Source organism: Psammomys obesus, unplaced genomic scaffold, assembly GCF_907164565.1.
Source record: "Psammomys obesus unplaced genomic scaffold, mPsaObe1.curated_primary_1811, whole genome shotgun sequence".
Classification (NCBI taxonomy): Eukaryota; Metazoa; Chordata; class Mammalia; order Rodentia; family Muridae; genus Psammomys; species Psammomys obesus.
The window spans coordinates 41,448,296-41,468,063 of record NW_026585504.1 but is presented as its reverse complement, the minus strand read 5'-3'; the positions used below and the strand labels follow the sequence as shown (position 1 = coordinate 41,468,063).

Genomic DNA, 19,768 nt, shown 5'->3' with positions numbered 1-19,768 from the left:
CTCTCTGTAAAATGTCAGCAAGCTAGGGAAGGGAGGCGGAGAGACAGGCAAGCTGTTAACCCGCAAGATGCTGGGGCGTGGGTGGTGCAGGCCCAGGCTCCCAGACAGCTATTTTGGCATGTGCTATGATGGTGCTCAGCCCTGGCAGGGGAGAGGCCTCTCTGTGGGAGCGCTGTATTGGCACTCCGCCAGAAGGGAGGGGGAGCAGGTCTCTGCAAGTAGAGGGAGAGGATGCTGGGTACAAGCGGGGCAAAAGCCACTCACTGACCCCAGGCTGTCACAGAATCCTCCAAACCCATCTTTTGAGTATTCTTCCCTGACACCTAATAAAAGGTCACACACTTCCCCTCTTCTCCAGACCCAGCTGTTGAGCACCATGATGGCTGCCTTCCAGCCTCAGGCTGCCCACCCTGCATCTCTGCAGCCAGCCTGCTCCTGCTGAAGGACGCTGAGGGTCACTTTCTAGAGACAGAGCATCTCTTGTGCTTCCAGCAGCTTCCTTGTGAAGTACGAACTCTCACTAAACCCAGACAGTATCCACGGGCTCCTGAGGCTCTGGAGGTTAGGGTGGCACAATACCAAGGGAGGTGTTGATGACCAGGTGCTGTGGAAAGATTTGGGGGCTGAGTTCTACAGTGAACTTCATGACCTTACTGAACCTTGGTCTTTTTTTTGCCTGTAAAATGGAAGTAAAGCTACCAAGGTCACTGTTGTCATGAGTCTATGAAATTGGCTGGCTTATGAGCTTGTAGTACCTGTTAACGGCCAGAAAGAGAACAATCTCTGGGTACCATTCCCCTGGACACAGGGGCGTGGAGAGAGACAGGATGAGTATTCTTTTCTTTTTTTCAAAACAAGGTTTCTCTGTGTAGCCTTAGCTATCCTGGACTTGCTTTGAAGACCAGGCTGGCCTCAAACCCACAGCGACCAGCCTGCCTCTGCCCCCAAGTACTGAGATTACGGGTGTGCGCCACCACACCGGGCTGAGTGTGTTTTTCAATTCTCATCCACCCTCCCCTTCTGTAGACCACAGCTCTTGTTCTCACTGGGCCCTGCTCTCTCAGCACGCCCTTCCCTGAGGTAGGGGCAAGGGTGAGGATCTATGCTCTGGACTAGCTTTTGCCTCTGGATAGAAATGTCAGCCAGGCTCTGGGCTAGGAGTGGGGTGGGGTGGGGGCCACACTATAGCCCGATGAGATGTTTACATTCTCAAGGCATCTAGGGCCCTCACAGAAAACAGAGGTAGTGGCAGAAGACAACAGCACCAGGAACAGCTCCAGAAAGAGGGAAGCTATGAACCTAGAGGAGCGGCTTTCAACCTCCCAGTGCTGTGACCCTTTAGTATAGTCTTTCATGTTGTGGTGACCCCCAATGATAAAATGATTTTCACTGCTACTTCATAAATATAATTTTGCTACTGTTACAAACCGTAATGTGAATATCTATGTTTTTCAATGGTCTTAGGTAACCCCTGTGAAAAGGTGTGTTTGCCCCAATGGGGTTTCAACCCACAGGTTGAGAATTGCTGGCCTAAAGGCACGTGTTCACCTTCCTGGACACAGTGTCCCCTCCCTGAGCTAACAGAGGGTAGGAAGGAAATGGGAGACAGTTTGGGAGAGCCGGGTGAGGATCTCAGAGTGCAGGTAAGGCTTTGGGGTGCTGTGATGTGGCACAAATGAACATGGCCCTGGCTGGCTGTGAGACCATGGCTGAATCAAGGCTGCTTCACTGAGACAGGGAAGGGTGGAGCCAAGTGATATGGAAACACACACCCCTTATTACTGGCTTCACTCTGGCAGCTAGAGTCTTCAGCTAACTCACTAAGAAAAGGTGTGTGGCTCCGCCCACAGCAGGTCCGAGTGTCCTTCCGAGGCAGAAGGAAAGTTTCCTGTCCTGCAGTCCTTCCCTATGGTAGTCTTGGCCCCCTGCTGCTGTCACAGTGATACTGCAGGGCAGGTTCCTAGGAAGTTCAAGGATATTGAAGCCCTCCTGCCTTCTGTGGTAGACAAAGAGACCCCCTTCTTTTAGGGACCAGCTCAGCCCAAGCTTCAAAGATAGCCAACCAGACCATCAATCTCCTCTCCCCTGCTCGGGGGAACATGGAAAATTCTGGAAGGGCTTTCAGGGAGATGTAAACAGGCTTGTTGCTCTCATTCTCAGCCCCAGGTGTCCCAAAGCCTAAGCTTTCTCTGTTCAGGAAGCAGGAGTCCTTCCCCTGTCCTTGACTAAAAGGACACCCTCTCTCATACTGTCTTGCATTAAGTGCAAATCCTGGTCAGTCCACAAGCTGGGGTTTGACCTTTGCCATTGTGACATTGTGACAAAATGACAGGAACTGACATTCCCTCCTCTGCCCTGCAAGCCAGAAAATGGTCCATGTGACAGGGACTAGAATTCTTCTTTCATTTGCCAACCAGAGCCAGCTCCATACCTGGGCACATGGCCGTGGAGGGCACAAACAGCAAGATGTACCCAGCTCAGGCACTGAGGTCCCTTCTTCCCCAAACTGGCAGAAACCCAAGGGCTTCTACAGCCACCTGGGCTGTTCCCAGCATTAGCCTAGGCAAGACAATTGATTCACTCAGAGAGATTCCTTTTGCCCCCAGACATCTTGGCGCCACAGGCAGGGGTTTTCACCTCTGAGAGAGAGACATCCTTCAACGTGTCCCTCCTCATTCACTGCAAAACTACCCCAAACAGGGGCTGTTTCTGCTCATGCTGCTCATCGGGCACCTCTGCCAGCCTTGTCTTCAGGAATATGCTCAGAATCCCCATGTGGCATGGCCTCTAAATGGGACCCATTGTGTCAAACTTGCTCCACAGGTGTGTCTCCTGCCCTCTGGGAGCTTATGACTTTGAGACTAATGAAGGGCAGAGATGGCAGAACAGACGCTCTGACTCGCAGGGGCTTGGATAGCCAAAGCACCTTCTGTTGAGATGTGTGTGGTGCCAGGTAATTTCTGACGCCCCTGGGGGGCAAAACTAGCTAATCTACAAGATTTGCCAGGACCAAGATGCTGGCAAAAGGCCAGAGGGTGAGTCTGTCCCCTCTCCACGGACCCTGGGCTGGTTCTGAGCAACTGTTCTCCCACTGGAGACTGATTAAAGCTAGGTTCAGAGAAAGCCTGCTCCACCCAGGGTTGGGGAGAACCGGATGACCTGGGGTTATAGCAGACCCCTTCTCCCCCCTCTTCCTCTAAGAAAGGCTGACAGTTCCCACCATGAAGAAGTGGGGTGGGCTAGAGTTAGAAGCTGAGGAAGTCACGGCTCAGCTCTGTGTCTCACTGGACTAAAAAGAGGGAGATGGCAAACTGTTCCCCAGGCCCCCACCCAGTGATGTCAGTTGTATGGTGCAAAGGTAGGTTTGAAGGAAGACACCAGGGACACTGTTCTTTGTAACCTGACCACGAGTAGCACACATGTAGCGCCCCCTGCTAAGCCCACCGCAGACACTGCTAACTTCATGTACTGTGCAAGTGAGCCAAGGTCCAAATACAGAGTTCAAGACAGCTCCCGCAGTCAGTACTCAGCTGGCTGTCATGCGTGGCCCCAAGGTTTAAGGTGTGAGTGGGGTGGAAGAAGCAGTGTGGTAAAGTGCACACTGATGGAGAAGCAAGAGCTGGGTTATAAATGAGCATGGGACCTGGGGAAAAGATGGAGGATGGTTTCAATGGGGGCACTGAAGAGTTACCAGTGGCCAGCATGGGCAGCAGGACCACATGAACAGCATTAGTTAAAAGGACAGGACCTAGAGCAGGAGCCGAATCCAAATGTCTACGCCTCCTGTCACCTGGCCTTCCCATGGAGGGAAAGGAGCCAATGGGCACAAACCCTGACTGCCCAAATCTTCCAGAGGAGCCTGTCCCCACCACGGTCTCCCAGGGTCTTCACTGTCTAAAGCCCCTCGAACCACCATCCATGCTAGAGGCAGTCTTTGATTTCTTCTCACTGAGCACCCTGGAAGATCACCTCCCATCCCAGGGTGGTGTGATCCCGTGGCCCTCCAACTGCTGTAGAGCAGAATTAGCTGGGAAGCGCTAGAGAAGGGCCCGGGCTCACTTCTAGAGTTGAAAAGCCAGGCATGCTGACGGTACGATCTCAGAATCTGGCCTTCTTAAAGCTCCCGTGGGCCTCTGGGATGTTGTATTTGGGATCCTGGTATAAAGAAAGTAAGGGTGAACTCTGGAATCAGACCAACCTGAGTTCAAATGTCTCTACCTCTCAGGTGCTGTGTGACTCTGAGCAAATGGTTCCTCTCCCCGACACTGTGCCTATTTCATCTACGAAAGTGAGAAAATAGAACCTATCCTCCTTATTTTAGAGAATTATATAAAGGTACCGATCACTTCTGCTTGCTCTTCTTGTTGAATATGTCCAAGGCTCATCCCTGCATCCACAAACCCGCTCTTCAAGACTGGCCTAGCCACAGGTCAGAAACACTCAACACTTGCTACCCTATGGGCAGCAACAGGAAGCCTTCAGGGGCGCCCCTCCCTCCCCCCTCAGGAGCCTGTGAACACTGGAGGCTACATCCTGCAGAGCTGGGTGTAAACTGCTCTATCTTGCAGGGTTGTGGGTGACAAAACAGAAGTATTGGGAGCTTTCCTGCATGCCCTGTCTTATGTGATACGGAAGCCTGTGTGGCTTCCCATAGGCCCACAAAGCTCCATCTGCCAGCGCAAGGAGCCAGATCTCTTGTGTATGGTGTATGCTCAGCAACACAATGAAGGTGCAAAGAGCAGGGCCCTGGCTAGGGCAGAGGGCACGGATCAGCGCCACAGGCACACCACCCACACAACAGAGGAAAACCACACAGGTTATTAGTACGGAAGTCTACCCTGGAAAGGGCACAGGCAAAGCTCAGAAGGGGCCAAATAGAACCAAGCCTTTACAGCCACAAAAAGTAAGAGGGAGGCCCTGGGGTAGAGTCCGAGGTCAGAGTCCAATCAGAGCTCTAGGGTTCTTAGATGACTGGCTGCAAGCTCTTGAGACACCCAAGAAATTCAGAGGTCAGATGGGAAACCGACCAGAGAGCTAGGTAGGATGACCGTAGGTGGCACCTCACACCACGGCTCTTCCGGCAGGCAGATGAGCACAGGTGCCATGAACTGCCTACACTCAGTCTTTCCATACCCTCCCTCCAGTTTCTCACCACAGTCACAGATACAATATGGTGAAATACGGAGAGCTTGTGGAGGGGGCAGGATGAAGCTTGAACAGCCAGCTCTGAACTATAGGGCACTTCGTCCCTTTCCAAAGCAAGAGCCGAAAGAAGGTCCGTCGAGGGGGGGAAGAGGTGGTGATTCTAGCAGAGGGAGAAAGAAGGGGTTTATCTTCATGCTATTTAAGAGCAAAACGCTAGGCACCCACAGTCCCAGGAAGTTTAAAACACTGAGTAATTTAATCAGTGACCTGGGGACAGCCATGTGCTGTGGCAAATCACGGTGACCACAATCAGCAGATACCAAGCTTTGGTAGGTAGTTGGCAAATAGGCTCCAGAGAAGCACGAAGGGCGGTGTGACCGCCCCCACCAAGGTGGTAACAGGAGGCTCAGGGAGACTGTCAAAAAGAGTGGTGGCCAGTCGCAGGGTCCTTGACTGCTGGTGCCAAGGAGTTGGGGTGACTGTCTTCCTGCGGGAGGGTTAGAGCTCCCTGACCCGGTCGCTGCACTAAGGACGAAGCGCACAACAAGCCCGTGCCAGCGCGCGCACCACCCGGACCGCCTGCGCCGAGCGCTCTGATGCCCGCAGCCCTGTCCCGCCGTCGCCCTGCTCACCTGTGCCCAAAGAGCCGCAGCCCCGGGAAGCGCCGCTTGGTCAGGCGCCGCGGAGCCTTGTCCGGCTCAGGACCCGCGTCGCGCTCGGAGCCGCTGGACGAGGCGGAGGCCGACTCCGAGTCGCTGCTCCGGACCTCGGGGCTGGGGTCCCGCGGCTCCATCCGGCCCTAGCCCCGGCCGGCTGCGGGCCCGCGGGAGACGCCCATGCCGGGCCGGCGGCCGGGGCTCAGCACGCCCGCTCCGCGCCGCCCGCCGAGCTCATGGCGAGCGCGCGCTCCGCCCGCCCCGTGCTGCGCGTCCCCGCGCCCCACTCCCAGGTGCCGGGGAAGCGGCCTCCGCTCCAGGAAGTGCCGACAGCCGCGGCCGCAGGACCCCGCATAGCTGGCCGGGCCTCTGCCTGCCCGCCCGCCGCCGAGCACGCCCCCTCGGCCGCACAGCCGCACTCGCCCCCACGGCGCCCTCTGCCGGCCTCAGGCTCGCAAGCCCGTCGGGGCGGCCTGGGGGCGGGACTTACGAGGGTACCGCCCCCAGTTCCGAGGCCAGCCCGCCTGGATGGGGCTGACTTCCTGGCCTGAGCCACTCCAGCCATTCCCAGACTCCCCTGGCCCACCCCGCCATGTCCTCCTCCACCAAACAACCTACATGATCAAAGTATACACACGCGAGGGCGGCCGTCACCACCTCTCCCCCAGCATCCACAGTTATGTGTTGCTCTCTCGCACCCACTCAGCCACTCATGTGCTCTCCACCCCTTACCCCCTTGGCTATCCAAAAGCACACCCACACACAAGAATCACACAGCGCTCTTCCTGCACACAGCAGACACGCCCCTCACCATGTAATTCTCACAATCCTTACTGAAACTCACACTCACACCAAAGTCATTCAGTGACCTTCACACACTCACAAAGAACTTCGATGTTCTCGGACAATGTCATCCTTCTGCAGCTCTTCCCAATGGCTTCACCCACTCCTAACACCAGGAATTTTTCCCAGCGCAATGCCCAGTGTCCCCTTGAGCTCTTATACCATAAGGATGAGCTATGCACTTCCTACACATTCAAGAAGACATAGGGACAACAGTTGCAACCTCCATATTCGTTCACATATTCACCCATATAGAACAAACCATCTCCTACACACAGATATCCTCAGGACAATGGTAACAGGACCTCATCTTTCACAGACACACTCAGAAATATTCATGTTTGACACATGCTCACCTCTAGAAGGGAGACCAGTTGGAACCGGAAGTCACCGTCACATACGTCTGGGGACCCACAACTCAGGAGGTCTCTTGACACTTAGGACTATGACAGGGAGGCCACCTCTTCTGCAGAGCATGCCACCCTGATGCCTCCATTCTCGAAAGCCACATCCTGTGTGGCCTTCACTTTCACCCTCTCCTCTGGGGCTCTGGCAGCCTGTTTTCCAGGCTGAGCCTGCCACCAATAGCCAAAGCTAGGGGGCTGTGACCCAGGAACTAGCCTGTGATTCTGAGCAACAGCCAGCAACCAGAGGCCCAGCAAGCACCCCTTTTATACGCTGAGGTTCTAATAGACCTAAGAGAAGCTGGGCTCCAGGGCTCCAGCCAGCAATGGGAAGCAGGCTGGATAGGAAGAGGGCCTGACCTTGGCTTCCTGGGGTACACATGTTTTCTTTGAGGAAGTCTTCGGGTGCTTATCATCAAGCTTGATGGGAAAAGCTGGGGGAGGGGCAGCTGAAGATCCCATTGAGTTCCCACAGGCTTTGAACTGGGTTCAGAAAACTCCAGCACCACATCACATCAGTGTACCACGGTCCTGGGAGGGCTCCTCTCCCAACAACCCCTGCTGTTCTCTCTCAGCTCGTATCCTGGAGAGAAGCCTTCTACCAAATTACCCCAAGCCTGGAAACATCAGAGCTACTCCCAAACCCCTCTAGCTTATGCCTCCATGGAACTAATGGAAAATGGATGGGTGAACCCATTTCTTCCATTCTTCCACACCAGACAGAAAGTTCATGGAGGAATAGAGGTCTCTTTGCCCACCCCAGGCCACCCTTGTACCTACTGTGTCTGGGGAACCTCAGCTGGGATCTGTGGCACGTCCCAGGAGCGAGAGCGCCACATCTGCCTCAGTGCCCCGGGCAGCTCGGCTTCTTTCGTCCCCAGCACCTTCGCGGGGCCCAGAGCTGCAGCCACATCGCAGCCTCCCCTTGCTTTGTGGCCAGCCCCCAATGCGCTCATCCTGCCCAGCGACTCTCTTCCTCTTTCCGCACTTCCTGACCGGGGTTTGTGGGGGGGCCGCTAGAGGCCGGCTGGAGGCTCAAGCCTAGGACCACAGGGCTTCTCGGCGCCTTCCGCTGACTGGGGCAGAACACTGCTGGCAAGGGCACAGAGCTGCATGGGAGTGCAGGGGGCAGGTGGGGACAAGCCCAGCCTCGCGCAGTCAAGAGACAACCCCAAGAGTCGAAAGCTGCCAGGCAGCCACTAGACCTGCCTGGGCTGGAATTTGCACCCCAGTTCCAGTATGCCTTTCCTTTCCGAATAACTTCTCTGAATTTCACCTCTTGGTCCTGTTTATGTCTCTCCCTTCATGACATTCCTACAGGCACACTGGCTCCAGGGTACGAAGCCTGTCTGTATCTAGCTCTCTCTCAGTACCTCATAGGCACGCGTGGTGGTGGTGTTTTGAAAAGGGCAATGGATAGAGCTGGAAGAGACCAGCTCATGTTCATTTTCTCCCAAGCAAGCAAGTTCTACCTTCCCAGAACCTAGAGCCCAGTAGAAGCCAGTCAAAAACAGACAATCTGTGCATGTCCAGCAATAAGATGTGCTGAGAGAGAGAGAGAGGAAGCCAAAATGAAGGCGGAAGAGAGTGGCAATCTGGGAAATTGGGCAAGAAGGTGACATTTGCGAACAGACCCAAATGAATTATGAGAACGGAAAGTGTGACCATCTGGAAAACAGTGTTGTAGATGGAGGGAACCATAAGGCATAGGTTTCAAGCAAGAGAGAGGCAGTGTGGCTTAAGAACTGGGAGGCAAGAGGGTGCTGGAAGGGTCTGGGAAAATCCCCTGAGGCCAGACCACCCTGGAGGTCGAGGCTGCCAGGAAGGTTTAGCAAACAACGGTAAGGGCCATGCTTACTTCTCTGTCTTCAGGCTGTTTAGGGAGGAGAAAACTTGAACCTCTCTCAAGCACTTTTTAATCATGATGCTTTATAATTAGCTCCTTAGTTGTGTGTGTGTTTGTTACTCCAGCGAGCGAGACTGTGAATTTCTTGAGGACAGAAACAGTGTCAGTTCAGTTCACCACAAAGCATGAGCGCTCCAGAATCTACAGACACTGCCATCAAACCTCCGTGCAATGCTGGCCTTCACCCTTTTATTCTTGTGATTAGAACGTAGTAGCTTTCAATAACTTGCCTGATGCATTACCTTGAATAATTAACACTCAGCCTAATAAGCACTTCTGTGCTAGAAACCATCCCGAATATATAACTACCTCATTCAATCCTTCAGTGACCCTATGAGTTGTAGCTTATTGTTTCCCTCTTTTTAAATTTTTGAAAAATTGAAGCCAGCCTTCCGTTCGGTCACTTGGGAGGCCGAGGCAGGTGGATCTCTTCAAGGTCAGCCATAGCAAGTTTCAGGCCAGCCAGAGCTACATAGTGAGATCTGGCCTTAAAAAACAAAACAGCACGTACACACACAGTTGTGTTTATTCCTGTGTGTTGGGGTATGTGTGTGTGTGTGTGTATGTTTACTTATGTTACACATGTGGAAGTCAGAGGATTACTTGTGAGAATTGGTTCTCCTAGCATGTGGGTCCTGAAAATGAAACTCATGTCATTAAGCTTACAGCAAGCACCTTTACTCTCTGAGCCATCTTGCCAGTCCTGTTTTTCTTCTTTCATGTGGGGAAACAGAGGCACAGAGCTGTTAATCTTACTTGTCTAAGATCTTCTTGTGTTGAGGTTAAGAATCTAAACCCCTGAAAAATGTTTAAACACACACACACACACACACACACACACACACACACACACCCAGGATTAAGATACCTTGTTGAAAAAAAAAAAGATACCTTGTTGCCCTTCTAAGATTTGAGGGCATAGTCATGCTCACGTTTTTTCCAATTGCTGTCCCTTGAACATGATCTCTGAGTCCTTCAAGATGGGCTCTGTGCGGTGTGACCTATCAGAGACTTTACCCACCAGGCCAAGGTCCAGTCTAAAAGGAGGCTGTGGCAAGGCCCAGCCTTCCTCTCCCAGGCATTCTCCAAGTAGCTCTGCAGTTAAACAGAGGAAATGGGGCTGGGCTTGTTTTCCATCTGGACAGGCAGAGAGCAGGAAATGGTGCTTCTGGAGGGGAAGCCAGGCCAGGCTTCCCAGGACGGCACAGCCACTTTGGGCTCATACTGTACAAAGATGTCTGTGCCAGCTCTGCTATCCAGGTTGGTGCAGCGGGAGGACGAGACTGGGAGGGACAGGTGTACAGGACTGGGAAGGATGCCCTTGGCAGTTCCTGGGACATGTGCCAGCACTGGGGAGCTGGGGACCCCTCAGAATCCACCCAGGTACACACAGGAAGAGGAATCTGGGTAAGAAAATTATTCTGGGCTTTGTTGAAGCCCCTGAGGATGAAGTGTTCTACTTTCTGTGGCCTGGATGAGCAAGTGGGAGCTGGGGAAGAGAAATGTACCAGGCCACCAAATACTCAACCCACGACCTGGACATCCTCTGCCCTCAAAACCTGCCAAGCCTGCCTCCTTGGTCTGACCTTCAGGTTCCCTGTGTCCCGACTTCTCGCAACTTCTTGTCTCTTAGTCCAGGCTTTCCCTGTGGAGGTATTCTTTCAGATTACCTCAAAAAGTGTATGCTTTTGTAGTAGATGCTCAATCAACAAATTGTCCCTAGTTTTTCATGTTCTCAGTTGTGAACCTGACCCCTGAATTTATCATTCTATCTGTGCTGCTGGATGCACTCTCTTGCTGGCATGCTGGTCCTTTCCATTTGGTCAACTGGAGTCTTCATCCTTCAGATCCCAAACCAAACAATGGAACTGGGAAAGAGTCCTTTAGCTCATACTCCATCCTTGCTGTGGGACTCTGCACTGTTTATTAACCTTAAGCTGGACTCTGTGAGTTCTATTTTGGCTTTATTTTGTGGTGTTTATGTCTGTATTTTTGCAGTTACTGGGATTGAACCTAGGTCTTCTTACATGCCAGTGTTCTACCACACTTAGTTGTATCTTCAGTACCCTGTACTGAGTGGCGGGGTCTCATTTTTTAGCCTGCTGTAACTTCAAACTTACTCCGTATTCCAGGCTGGCCCAGAACTTCAAGCAACCCTCCTGCATTAGCTTCCCAAGCACCAGGATAAAGGGTGAGCTATCATGCTCAGCTTGAAGCAGATGATGCCTAAGATCTCTAGATTTGGCAGTTTCATTGGAATCTCCTTCCCCAATCTTCAGGCTTTCATTCATGCATAAGACAAGTATTTTATACGCACCTGACAAGCGTCAACACTTATCCTGTCTGCAACCCATCCAGGGCTAACCCTGGACACTTTGCTCCCAATGGTCCTGTATCATCAGATTTGTACATATTTATCTACGAGAGGGTTGAACCCTGGGTCATTCATCGTGGCCTTGGTGCTGGGTACCAAAGTATGAGCTCAGTGATTTTCTAGAGATGCTCAAATGGGCTGAGCGTTTAGTGAGTAGAGAGAGGGAAGCAGGCTTCTTGGGGCTGGGGCCTTAGCTTAGTTGCCTGCTATGCAACTAAGGTCTCTCCCTTTCTCCTCCTCCCCAGCGCTGTGGGGGCTCACCGGCACACTCTGTTCTTCATGCTTGCCTATGACAGTCATTTTGTTGATAGAGCCATCGCTCTGTCCTGGGACCTGGGAGTCTTCTGATTGACACAGGAGCTGTGACCTGTCACATTTCCATTTCTGCTTTGGGTGGGTTCGCCTTTCCTTATGCCACCTGCTGGCCCCCCACGCCCTAGAGGCCACCTTAGCAACACCAAACCTACTTCATACAACAGATCCCCGTAGAACAGTGCTGTCCCAAACACCCACATTCACTGAGCCTCCTGCCTCTGCTTCCAGAGCAGCTGAGTCTACGACACAGCTGGAGACCTAGAGGACTAGGAGTCTAAGTCCCTCGCCATCTGTGAAGCCTGTGATCCAAACTACCTGCCACAGCCTCGGGAGGCTCTAGCCTCACGGAGAGGACAGGTGTACCTGTGTTAGGAGGTAGGTGCTGCAGGGGACAGGTGGGAAATGAAACCCCTCCTGGGTGGCTTCATGAAAGCTATGAACAGAGAGGGGTCCGGACACAGAAAAGGCAGGACTTTTCTCCGCTGGGGCAGGGGGTGCAGCTTAGCAGTCAAAGGCAGATCTTTAGACTATCATCATTTGGAAGCTACTCTTTGGCTCCATGTGGATCCCCATGCTGAAGGAAGAGGAGAGCTCCGATGGTTCTCTCTAAGGTTCGGCGGGACCTGCTCTAGAGACTCCCTTTGCCCCCAGTTTTCATTATACAAAACCCCTAGGGCAGGAAGGGCCGGTACCTGATAATCCTCCCAGGTTTCAGAGAAAACTTTCAGTCCCTCAGGCCCTGTCCCATTACCCCTACCACATACCAGCAGTTAGTATGGAGCCGAAAGAAAAGACCCTCCAGAATGGAAGGCTAGGCCCGTGGAAGCCCACAAGGTTGGGGGAAGGGCTTTGGAACAAAACATATCAGATAAGTTTCTGCTGTGTGAGTTTTAGGAAATTGCTTGACTTCTCTGAAGCATAATAAATGTGTCAGTGGATTTCAGGGATCCCCAACCCTGCTCTGCACACACCGCCTTCCCTAATCATCTGTGGAGCTCAAGAGCCTGGAATGGAGTCCTAGTCTCTTCCCCATTCCTCTCCACTGAAGGTTTTCCAGCCTGCACTGGCCCTTGTCTTTGGGCCCAGGCCCTTAGGGGCTCTTCTGAATGGCCCTGTTGTGAAAATGTACTGGCTGAGACAAAATCAAGACACTTTCTGACGCCCTCACTTTCAGAAGCACCCCTGGGGGCCTCCTCAAAAACCAGTCACATTCTAACAACCTTGGACATACCCAAAAGGCTTATGCCATCGGCATTTGAGCTGCTGGGGACACATCCCAAACTCCTTATGCCAAAATGAAGTCTGCTGAAACCCTCGTCTGGGCGGCCAGCTGCTTCTAGGATGTCCTAGAATGAGTCTATTCTCGTTTCTGGACTCGGCGGGTTCTGGCCTTTCATTCCCTCTTCTGCGTGAACCTGCGACTAGAGGCTCAGCTCTTGCCAAGGAAAGAAAATGGACGGACCCCCGGCTTCCGGCTCCCTCTGGCAGCGGCCCCTCCCTCCCCCTGCTCCAGCTCAGCTCTCTGCCCCCGGTTTTTGCATTTTTAATTCGGGACAGAATGTGATCTCTCTCAAGCTTCTTGCTTTATCCTGTTGCTATTTAAATTACAAATCGGCCCCATCTCCCTGTCACTCCAGGGCTATTTTTAGCTTCTGGTAAATAGCAGCAGGGAGAGTAGGATCAGGTGCCCCTCCCTCGAGGAGCTGTGTCCCCGCCGGCTGTGTGCCCGCCGCAGGGGGCACCCTCCCTGACAACTGGCGCCACTAGCCATCCTGGGAGGGTGGAGAGATACGGGGGGCAGTGGGGCCTGGGACATGCTCAGTTCCTGTTCGTAGTCTCCGTTCGTTGGCTTTGCTGTCCTCAATTCCTTGCTCAGGGGCAGCTTCCACCATCCTCCCTGGACCTCCCTAACTCGGTCCACTCTAGGGGCAGATCTAGCTGGCGGCTCACTACGCCCCCTCCAGTCAGGACCTGTGTGCCCCTGGTCTGCGTTATTCTTCAGGTCACACTGCTGAGCGGGTATTAACGTTCCCATTTTCCATACAAGGAAACAGGGTTAGAGGTGAACACTTCACAGGCCCAGAAGGGTCAGAGCTGGTGTCCCGCTGAGACAGCCAGACTTCAAGCCTATGCGCATGCGGTGGAGCGCGGGAGCCACAGTGTGCGCCCGCCCGAGTTGATGCACGCTTCAGCGTGCTTCCCGTACATTTATGCTGTCCCGTTTACTGGGTCAGGGCTACCAGGTCATGGCTCCTGAGCCTCATCTGGCTCACTGCCTGGTTGTGCAGAGTCCTGTGGGCTAAGAATGGTTTTTAATTTTCTCCAAACAGGAAGTAGCAAAAGAATAATATTTTGTGACAGTGAGATGATATGAAGTGTAAAGTTCAGGGTTCATAAGTAAAACTTATTCGTCTACACACGGTCTATGGCTGCCTTTGTACCACTAGCAGGGCTGAGTAGCCATGACCGGGAGGGAGCAAATGACTTGCAAAGCCTAAACTATCTACTGCCTGGCCTTGTGCAGGATCCTCCTTCTGTCGAGGAAAAAGACTGACCAACGCAAGTCCATGTCAGGCAGGGCCAGAACTCCGGGGCTAAGGCAGAATCTGTTCAGGGACAACTCCTGTCATCCACACCCAGCAAACCATCTCAGTTTTACCCTCTTTTATCCAGAATCTTTCTCTTTCGCTTCTCCACAGGTGAAACAAGTGGCTTTGCAAACTGACTGAACTACCAGAATTACAGGATAGTTTTGCCGATTTGTTCTCTAACTCTGGTCAGCCTAGAGCAGGATGCCCAAGGCTAGGGTTTAGGAAACCATTTTATTTTTATTTTTTTCTCCTTGGTGTCTTACCAGAAAACTAGGACCCCACCCATGCTAGGCAAGCACTCTGTTGCTGAGCTGCAGCTACAGCCGTAAGAATACATTTTAGGAGGCTGAAGAGATGGCTCAGCAGTTAAGACCATGTCCTGGTCTTGTACGGGACCCAGGTTCCATTCCCAGAACACATATGGCAGCTCATAACCACCTGTAACTCCAATTTCAGAGCATCTGATCTCTTCTGGCCTCTTTAGGATCCTGCGCACACACACATTTTAAAATCTTTTTTAAAAACTCATTTTAAAAGACATACTCAGGTGATGAGGTTTGGCAACTACTGGCATAACACTAGAGGGGGCCCACAGGCAACAAACCCAGCACCCCTCATACCCTTCTGTCTTCCTGGCTGGCGTCATCACTCCAAAAGTCCCTTGAACCCAACCCTAACTGGTTGGAACTCCTTCTGGCCCTTGGGATACCTTCTCCCCAATCCAGATGCAGACGTGAGGGCTCTACATACTGTTCTGTCCCTCTTGATGGAGATTTATTGGAAACCAGGTCCCTTTTAACCCAAGCAAGGCCCTACCCCACTCAAATCCTAAGTGGCTCTGTTTCTCAGCCTGTGATGGCTCTGGGAGGAGACCAGAGCTACTTCTCAGCAGCGCCCCCCCCTCCCTAGAAGCTTCCACACTCATGCTGAAAGCCCCTGTGGTCCTCACTTGCGTCAGAAGCAGCCAGGCCTCTGTCCTGTTTCTGCTTGCACCCCCCTCCCCGCCCTCATATTTCTATGCCCCCGCGCTTTTGCCTGAAAGCCCTTTCTCTCAGCAAAGGGCTTTCAACTTCTTTTCTTAGCAACGCCTCACAGCAGGACTGGAGGCTTAGCTGTGAGCCAGAGCTTTATGGAACTGTGGCAGGCGGAGGATGTGAAAAGGGCCACAGTGGGCCTGAGCCCTGGGACAGCCTGGAAGAGAGGAGCAGCAACATAGGTCAATAGGCCTCTCAAGATTGCCCACGTGGTTGTTTCCCTGCTGCCTCTGCCTTCTCCACAGAAGGCTCAGAGGGCCCAGGGCTGCTTCCTCTCTTCCAGGCCTCTACCCAGGGGCTCCCCTTCCCTTAATGCCTTCTCCACTTTTGGTGAAAGGACCAGACCTTTGGCTGGCCTCAGCAGGTGAAGAGATATCCTGTATAATCTGCCCTGCTCTTAGAAGAGGAGACCCAGCTTGGTTACTATGCATCCTTGGTGGCCAGGGCCTCCATGGCATGTGGAGACCCAGCTTAGTTACTATGCATCCTTGGTGGCCAGGGCCTCCCTGGCATGTGGCATGTAGAGGAGCCTCTACATGGGCGAGTTCCACGCCCTTCCAGCTGCCGCTCCAACACCTATGCGTGTTCTCGCACACATGGCATCTTCTATGTCAGTCCTCCAACCACGCTCTGTGTCCTGTTCTCCAAGCCTCTCCCAACCCTGGCCTCCTTTCCAGCAGCAGCTGCTCTGTTGCCCTGACTTGCATCTAGGGAAAATCTTGGTGGGGTGCTTTTTGTATGAGCCCAGCCAGCAAAGAAACAAACCGAATAAATATCTTTGACCTGGTCCCCTGTCTCCCTAATCAATAATATTCCTTCCCGGATTCTACATACTCTGCTCTTCCCTCAGGGTCACTTTCAGGAGCTCCTCTGTCTTAGCTAGAGGTCCTGGGCAGAGCATGCTTTTTTTCTTAGCAGGGCTTTGGAAGCCCTTGGTATTGGCACCTCGAACACTCATGATTCCCAGAGTGCAGGTAGGGCCCTTGGGGAGCCTAACCTATTCCCATTTCCTCTGAGCATCTCACTTCAGGATGGTGGGTAAGTTCCCTCTCTATCCTCAGTCAGCTGATGGAGGCCTAATGGCTTCGTAGCCATTAAGACCCTTTCAGCTCTCAGGGCTGGGCCAATTTTATGATCCTTCTTCCCAGAAGGTCTGAGGAGAACTGGGGCAGCATCAGACATACCCCAGCCCCAGGTGGTTGCTGGTAGATAGGAGACTTGTTCCCTCTCATCAGGTGAATGGCTTTCAGGGATGCTGATGCACACTGGGATGTCCCTGCTGGACCCTCCAAAGAATGTCACTCTGTGCCAAGGGCTGGATGGGGGAAGCAGGTCCTCCTGAGGGAGGCTGCCATCCATGCTGTGACAGGGAAGTAAGGACTGTCCACCTCCTTCCTCTTTCCCACCTGGGCACCATCTTTGTGAGAAACAGTACCCTCTCTCACTCCAGGTCATTACCGTGGCCCCTGGGGTCCGCTTCAGCTGTTTCTGCCAGGAGAGCCTTTGAGCCAGGGTGGCAGGGAAGTGGGGTCTTACGTGGGCAGTTGATGGATTAATTGAGATGTTGGGTGAACAAAGGAGCCGGGGGTGTGCTGCTCTGGATGCTAGCGTGGGCCTGCTGTGCTACTCAGGGCTTGGTGGGAACGCCCTTCCTCATTTCTGGGCAGCAGGTTTCCAGCTGTTGTGGCAGAAGGCACCTCTGAGCCCAAAGAAAGGCACAGGGGAGAGAGGCTGAATGTGCAGGGGGCCCCTGCTTCTCCTGGAAGAAAGGTCAGAGGAATTCTCATTGCTCTCCCAATCACACAGATTGGTAGGGACTCCTAGAACAGAGACACAGCACTGGGCACGCAGTTGGCACTCAATAAGTAGCTGCTAAGTGAATTGGAGTATTCACAGTTCGAGAAGGGGAGCTATCCCGCACCCCTTCTCAGCCCCCAGCCCCTGCAGCAGGGCCGGAAGAGCGGCGGGTGGTCGTGAACGCTCCCTCCGTCCCTCCTTACCTGTAGGACACCTGCTTTCGGAGATGCATCTGGCGGAATCCCTCTTCCACCAGGGCTCCCGCAGCCACACTCCGGGGGCCCTCGGGCCAGGGCTGGAAGACCTCGGCCTCCTCGCCGCGCCGGCAGCGCCTCCTCACCACCTCCTCCTCCGCCGTTCGGCCGCCGGCGGCCCTGTCCCCGCGCTGTCCTTCTCCCCTCGGCCCCTCGGCCATCCTTCTGCGGAACTACGAGTCGGTCCCGCAAGGCCAGGCGGGGGATCCCACCAAAGTTCAGAGGCTCGAGCGCGTCCGAGCCGAAGGGAGGTGGGGTTGGGTGGGGGGCGGTGGCGCCGGGCGGGGAGTGGGGCAAAGAGGCGCTGTGTCCCGCACGTCCGTCGCGATGCCCAGACGACAGGGCCCGGGAAGTGAGGGGCGGCAGCGCCTGGGAAAGGCCGGCGGGGATGCTCCGGAGCCCTGGGAGACTATGTCCTTGGAAGGGTCCGCACGCTGCGTGGGGCGCTGCCGGGGCGAACCCCGGACGGCCAGAGCCCGAGGACGGGTCAAGCCCAAGCCTTGTAGCTGCTGCCGCCGGCGCTGGGTCCCCCTTAGAAACGCTGGCCAAGCCGTGGGGTACGAGGGGAGGGCCCCGCCTCGCCCTGCCTGACCCGCCCGGGGCCCCCGGAGAGAGAGCGAGCCTGGAGCAGCGAGCCGCGGCCACCAACCTCTCTGGGGGCTCTAGGCCAGGGTGCAGGACCCCGCGTCAGCCCACCTTTGCGCCTCTGCCCCGACGCTGGTTCCCGCTGCGCGGCACCTGCCAATCATCGCTCCACCTGTCACTCAGCCGCACTGATGCTACCCCCCCCCCCCCCGCCCCTTTCTGTCCCGCGTTTTCCGGCTTAGGCATTCGCTGCCGCGGTAGGCAGGTAGGGGGCGGGGTGGGGATGGGGGTGGGGGGGACAGGGCGGTGACACGAGGCAGCTTTAACCCTGTCGGCACTGCGGGAACTTAGGGATCAAACTGGATTTGGGGAAGGAGCTCAGGAAACATTAACAGTTTACATCAGTCCCTAGGGACATCTCGGGATTGTGGGAACACCATCTCTCCAGGCTTGGAGAGCCCTCAGGACCAGGCCTCAAGCCGGACTAAACTGAGTTGTGTGTAAAGCCATAGCTCCCAACCCTGGGATGCTCAGTCCTCCAGGTTGCTGGATTCCGGGTACTCTGAATGCTACATCAGTATCTTCTAGGGCAGAAGAAGCTCTTAAGAGAGGGAGGAGCCAGGGTCAAACGGAAGAACTAGGGGCTTCCACAGGGTCATTCTTGGGTTTCCCTGTCTTTTTAGTTTCACACCTCTCTTTGTACTGTCATCTCTTCTTGGGCTTGGGGGTGTTCACCAACTGAACATTTCATTTGGAACCTGGGTACTAGATATTAGAACCTCAGATATTAGATATTTGTCTTTCTGTGGCCCAGTCTTTATCTTTGTGAAGTCGACCATGACCATACACACCGCTGTGCAATATTTAGTGGCTTTCCTTTGCCTATACTTTAGCCTGGTATTCAAGATCCATACCCACCATCCAGCCCATCCATCCACTTCCTCATCTGCGTCTTATCCCGGAATTGGCATCACTTCTTCACAGCGTCATGCGGGTTGTCTCCTCCATCTGAACTTTCCTCCTGATCACAGATTTTTAAATTTGGAGGCTCCTTCCAAAGCTTTCTTTTCCAGCCTGGTGTTGGTGTGCCTTTAATCCCAGCACTTGGGTGGCAGAGGCAGCTGGATCTCTGAGTTTGAGGCCAGCCTGGTCTACAGAGTGAGTTCCAGGACAGCCAGGGCTACACAGAGAAAGCCTGTCTTGAAAAAAAACAAAACAACAACAAAACAAACAATCAAAAGAGCTTTCTTTCCATAAAGGCTTCCTCCTAGCCCTCCCTGTCCTCTGGCAGTTGTGTCCAGTGTAGTCTCTCTCTTTCTTTCCCCATGCCTGTGAGTGTGGGAAAGTGGGAGGGGCCAGACTCACATAGGTAGAGAAGGGACTGCTTCCGGGTTCTCCACTCGGCCTGGAGTCGACCTACTCTCTGCCTTTGCCTTTGTTACCCTTTGCCTGCACAGTCGGCCTTCAAAGCCCGTTTCCAGAGCCGTCGCAGCCAGGCATTCCTGCTGGCCCAAGCAGATTTCTTGGGCGTCTCTTCCATCATACCCTGCACACTCTAACAGTGGCGTCCATCTCATTTGTCCCTAACCACATCCCTGAGTGGTGGATATTATCACTTCCTCCATGCTGCAGAGGACTCAGAAATGGCATTCAGTGATTTAGTTGCTCAAAATAGCTCATGGTGAGTGGCAGGGCACTCGGATTTAAATCCAAGCCTTCTGGTACCCGCACCCACCCGTGTCCTTCTCCCTCCTGTGCACTGCTGTGGCAGCCCTCCTCTCTCTCCTCTGTAACTTTCCAAGGGTCTGCTGTCATTTTGCTTTCCACATCTCAGTGCCTCAGCAAGCCTCTTTGGGAGAAAGGA

At 53.8% G+C, this 19,768-nt stretch overlaps 1 protein-coding gene across 5 annotated transcripts in view; it reads right to left on the bottom strand.

The window, feature by feature from the left end:
- The window catches only part of Dgkz (diacylglycerol kinase zeta), a 41,902-nt gene extending 24,373 nt beyond the window's left edge, over positions 1 to 17,529 (bottom strand). Inside the window, exon 1 of one of the 5 annotated variants that reach the window (XM_055600523.1) lies at positions 17,269 to 17,529. In XM_055600523.1, coding sequence (XP_055456498.1) covers positions 17,269 to 17,480 — 212 coding nt within the window. In that variant the 5' untranslated portion in view covers positions 17,481 to 17,529. Of the gene's footprint in view, positions 1 to 5,777; positions 6,164 to 7,828; positions 8,005 to 17,268 lie in introns of those variants that run through there. The other 4 variants (XM_055600516.1, XM_055600531.1, XM_055600548.1 and 1 more) reach the window with 4 other exon arrangements.
- Positions 17,530 to 19,768: the final 2,239 nt, after the last annotated feature.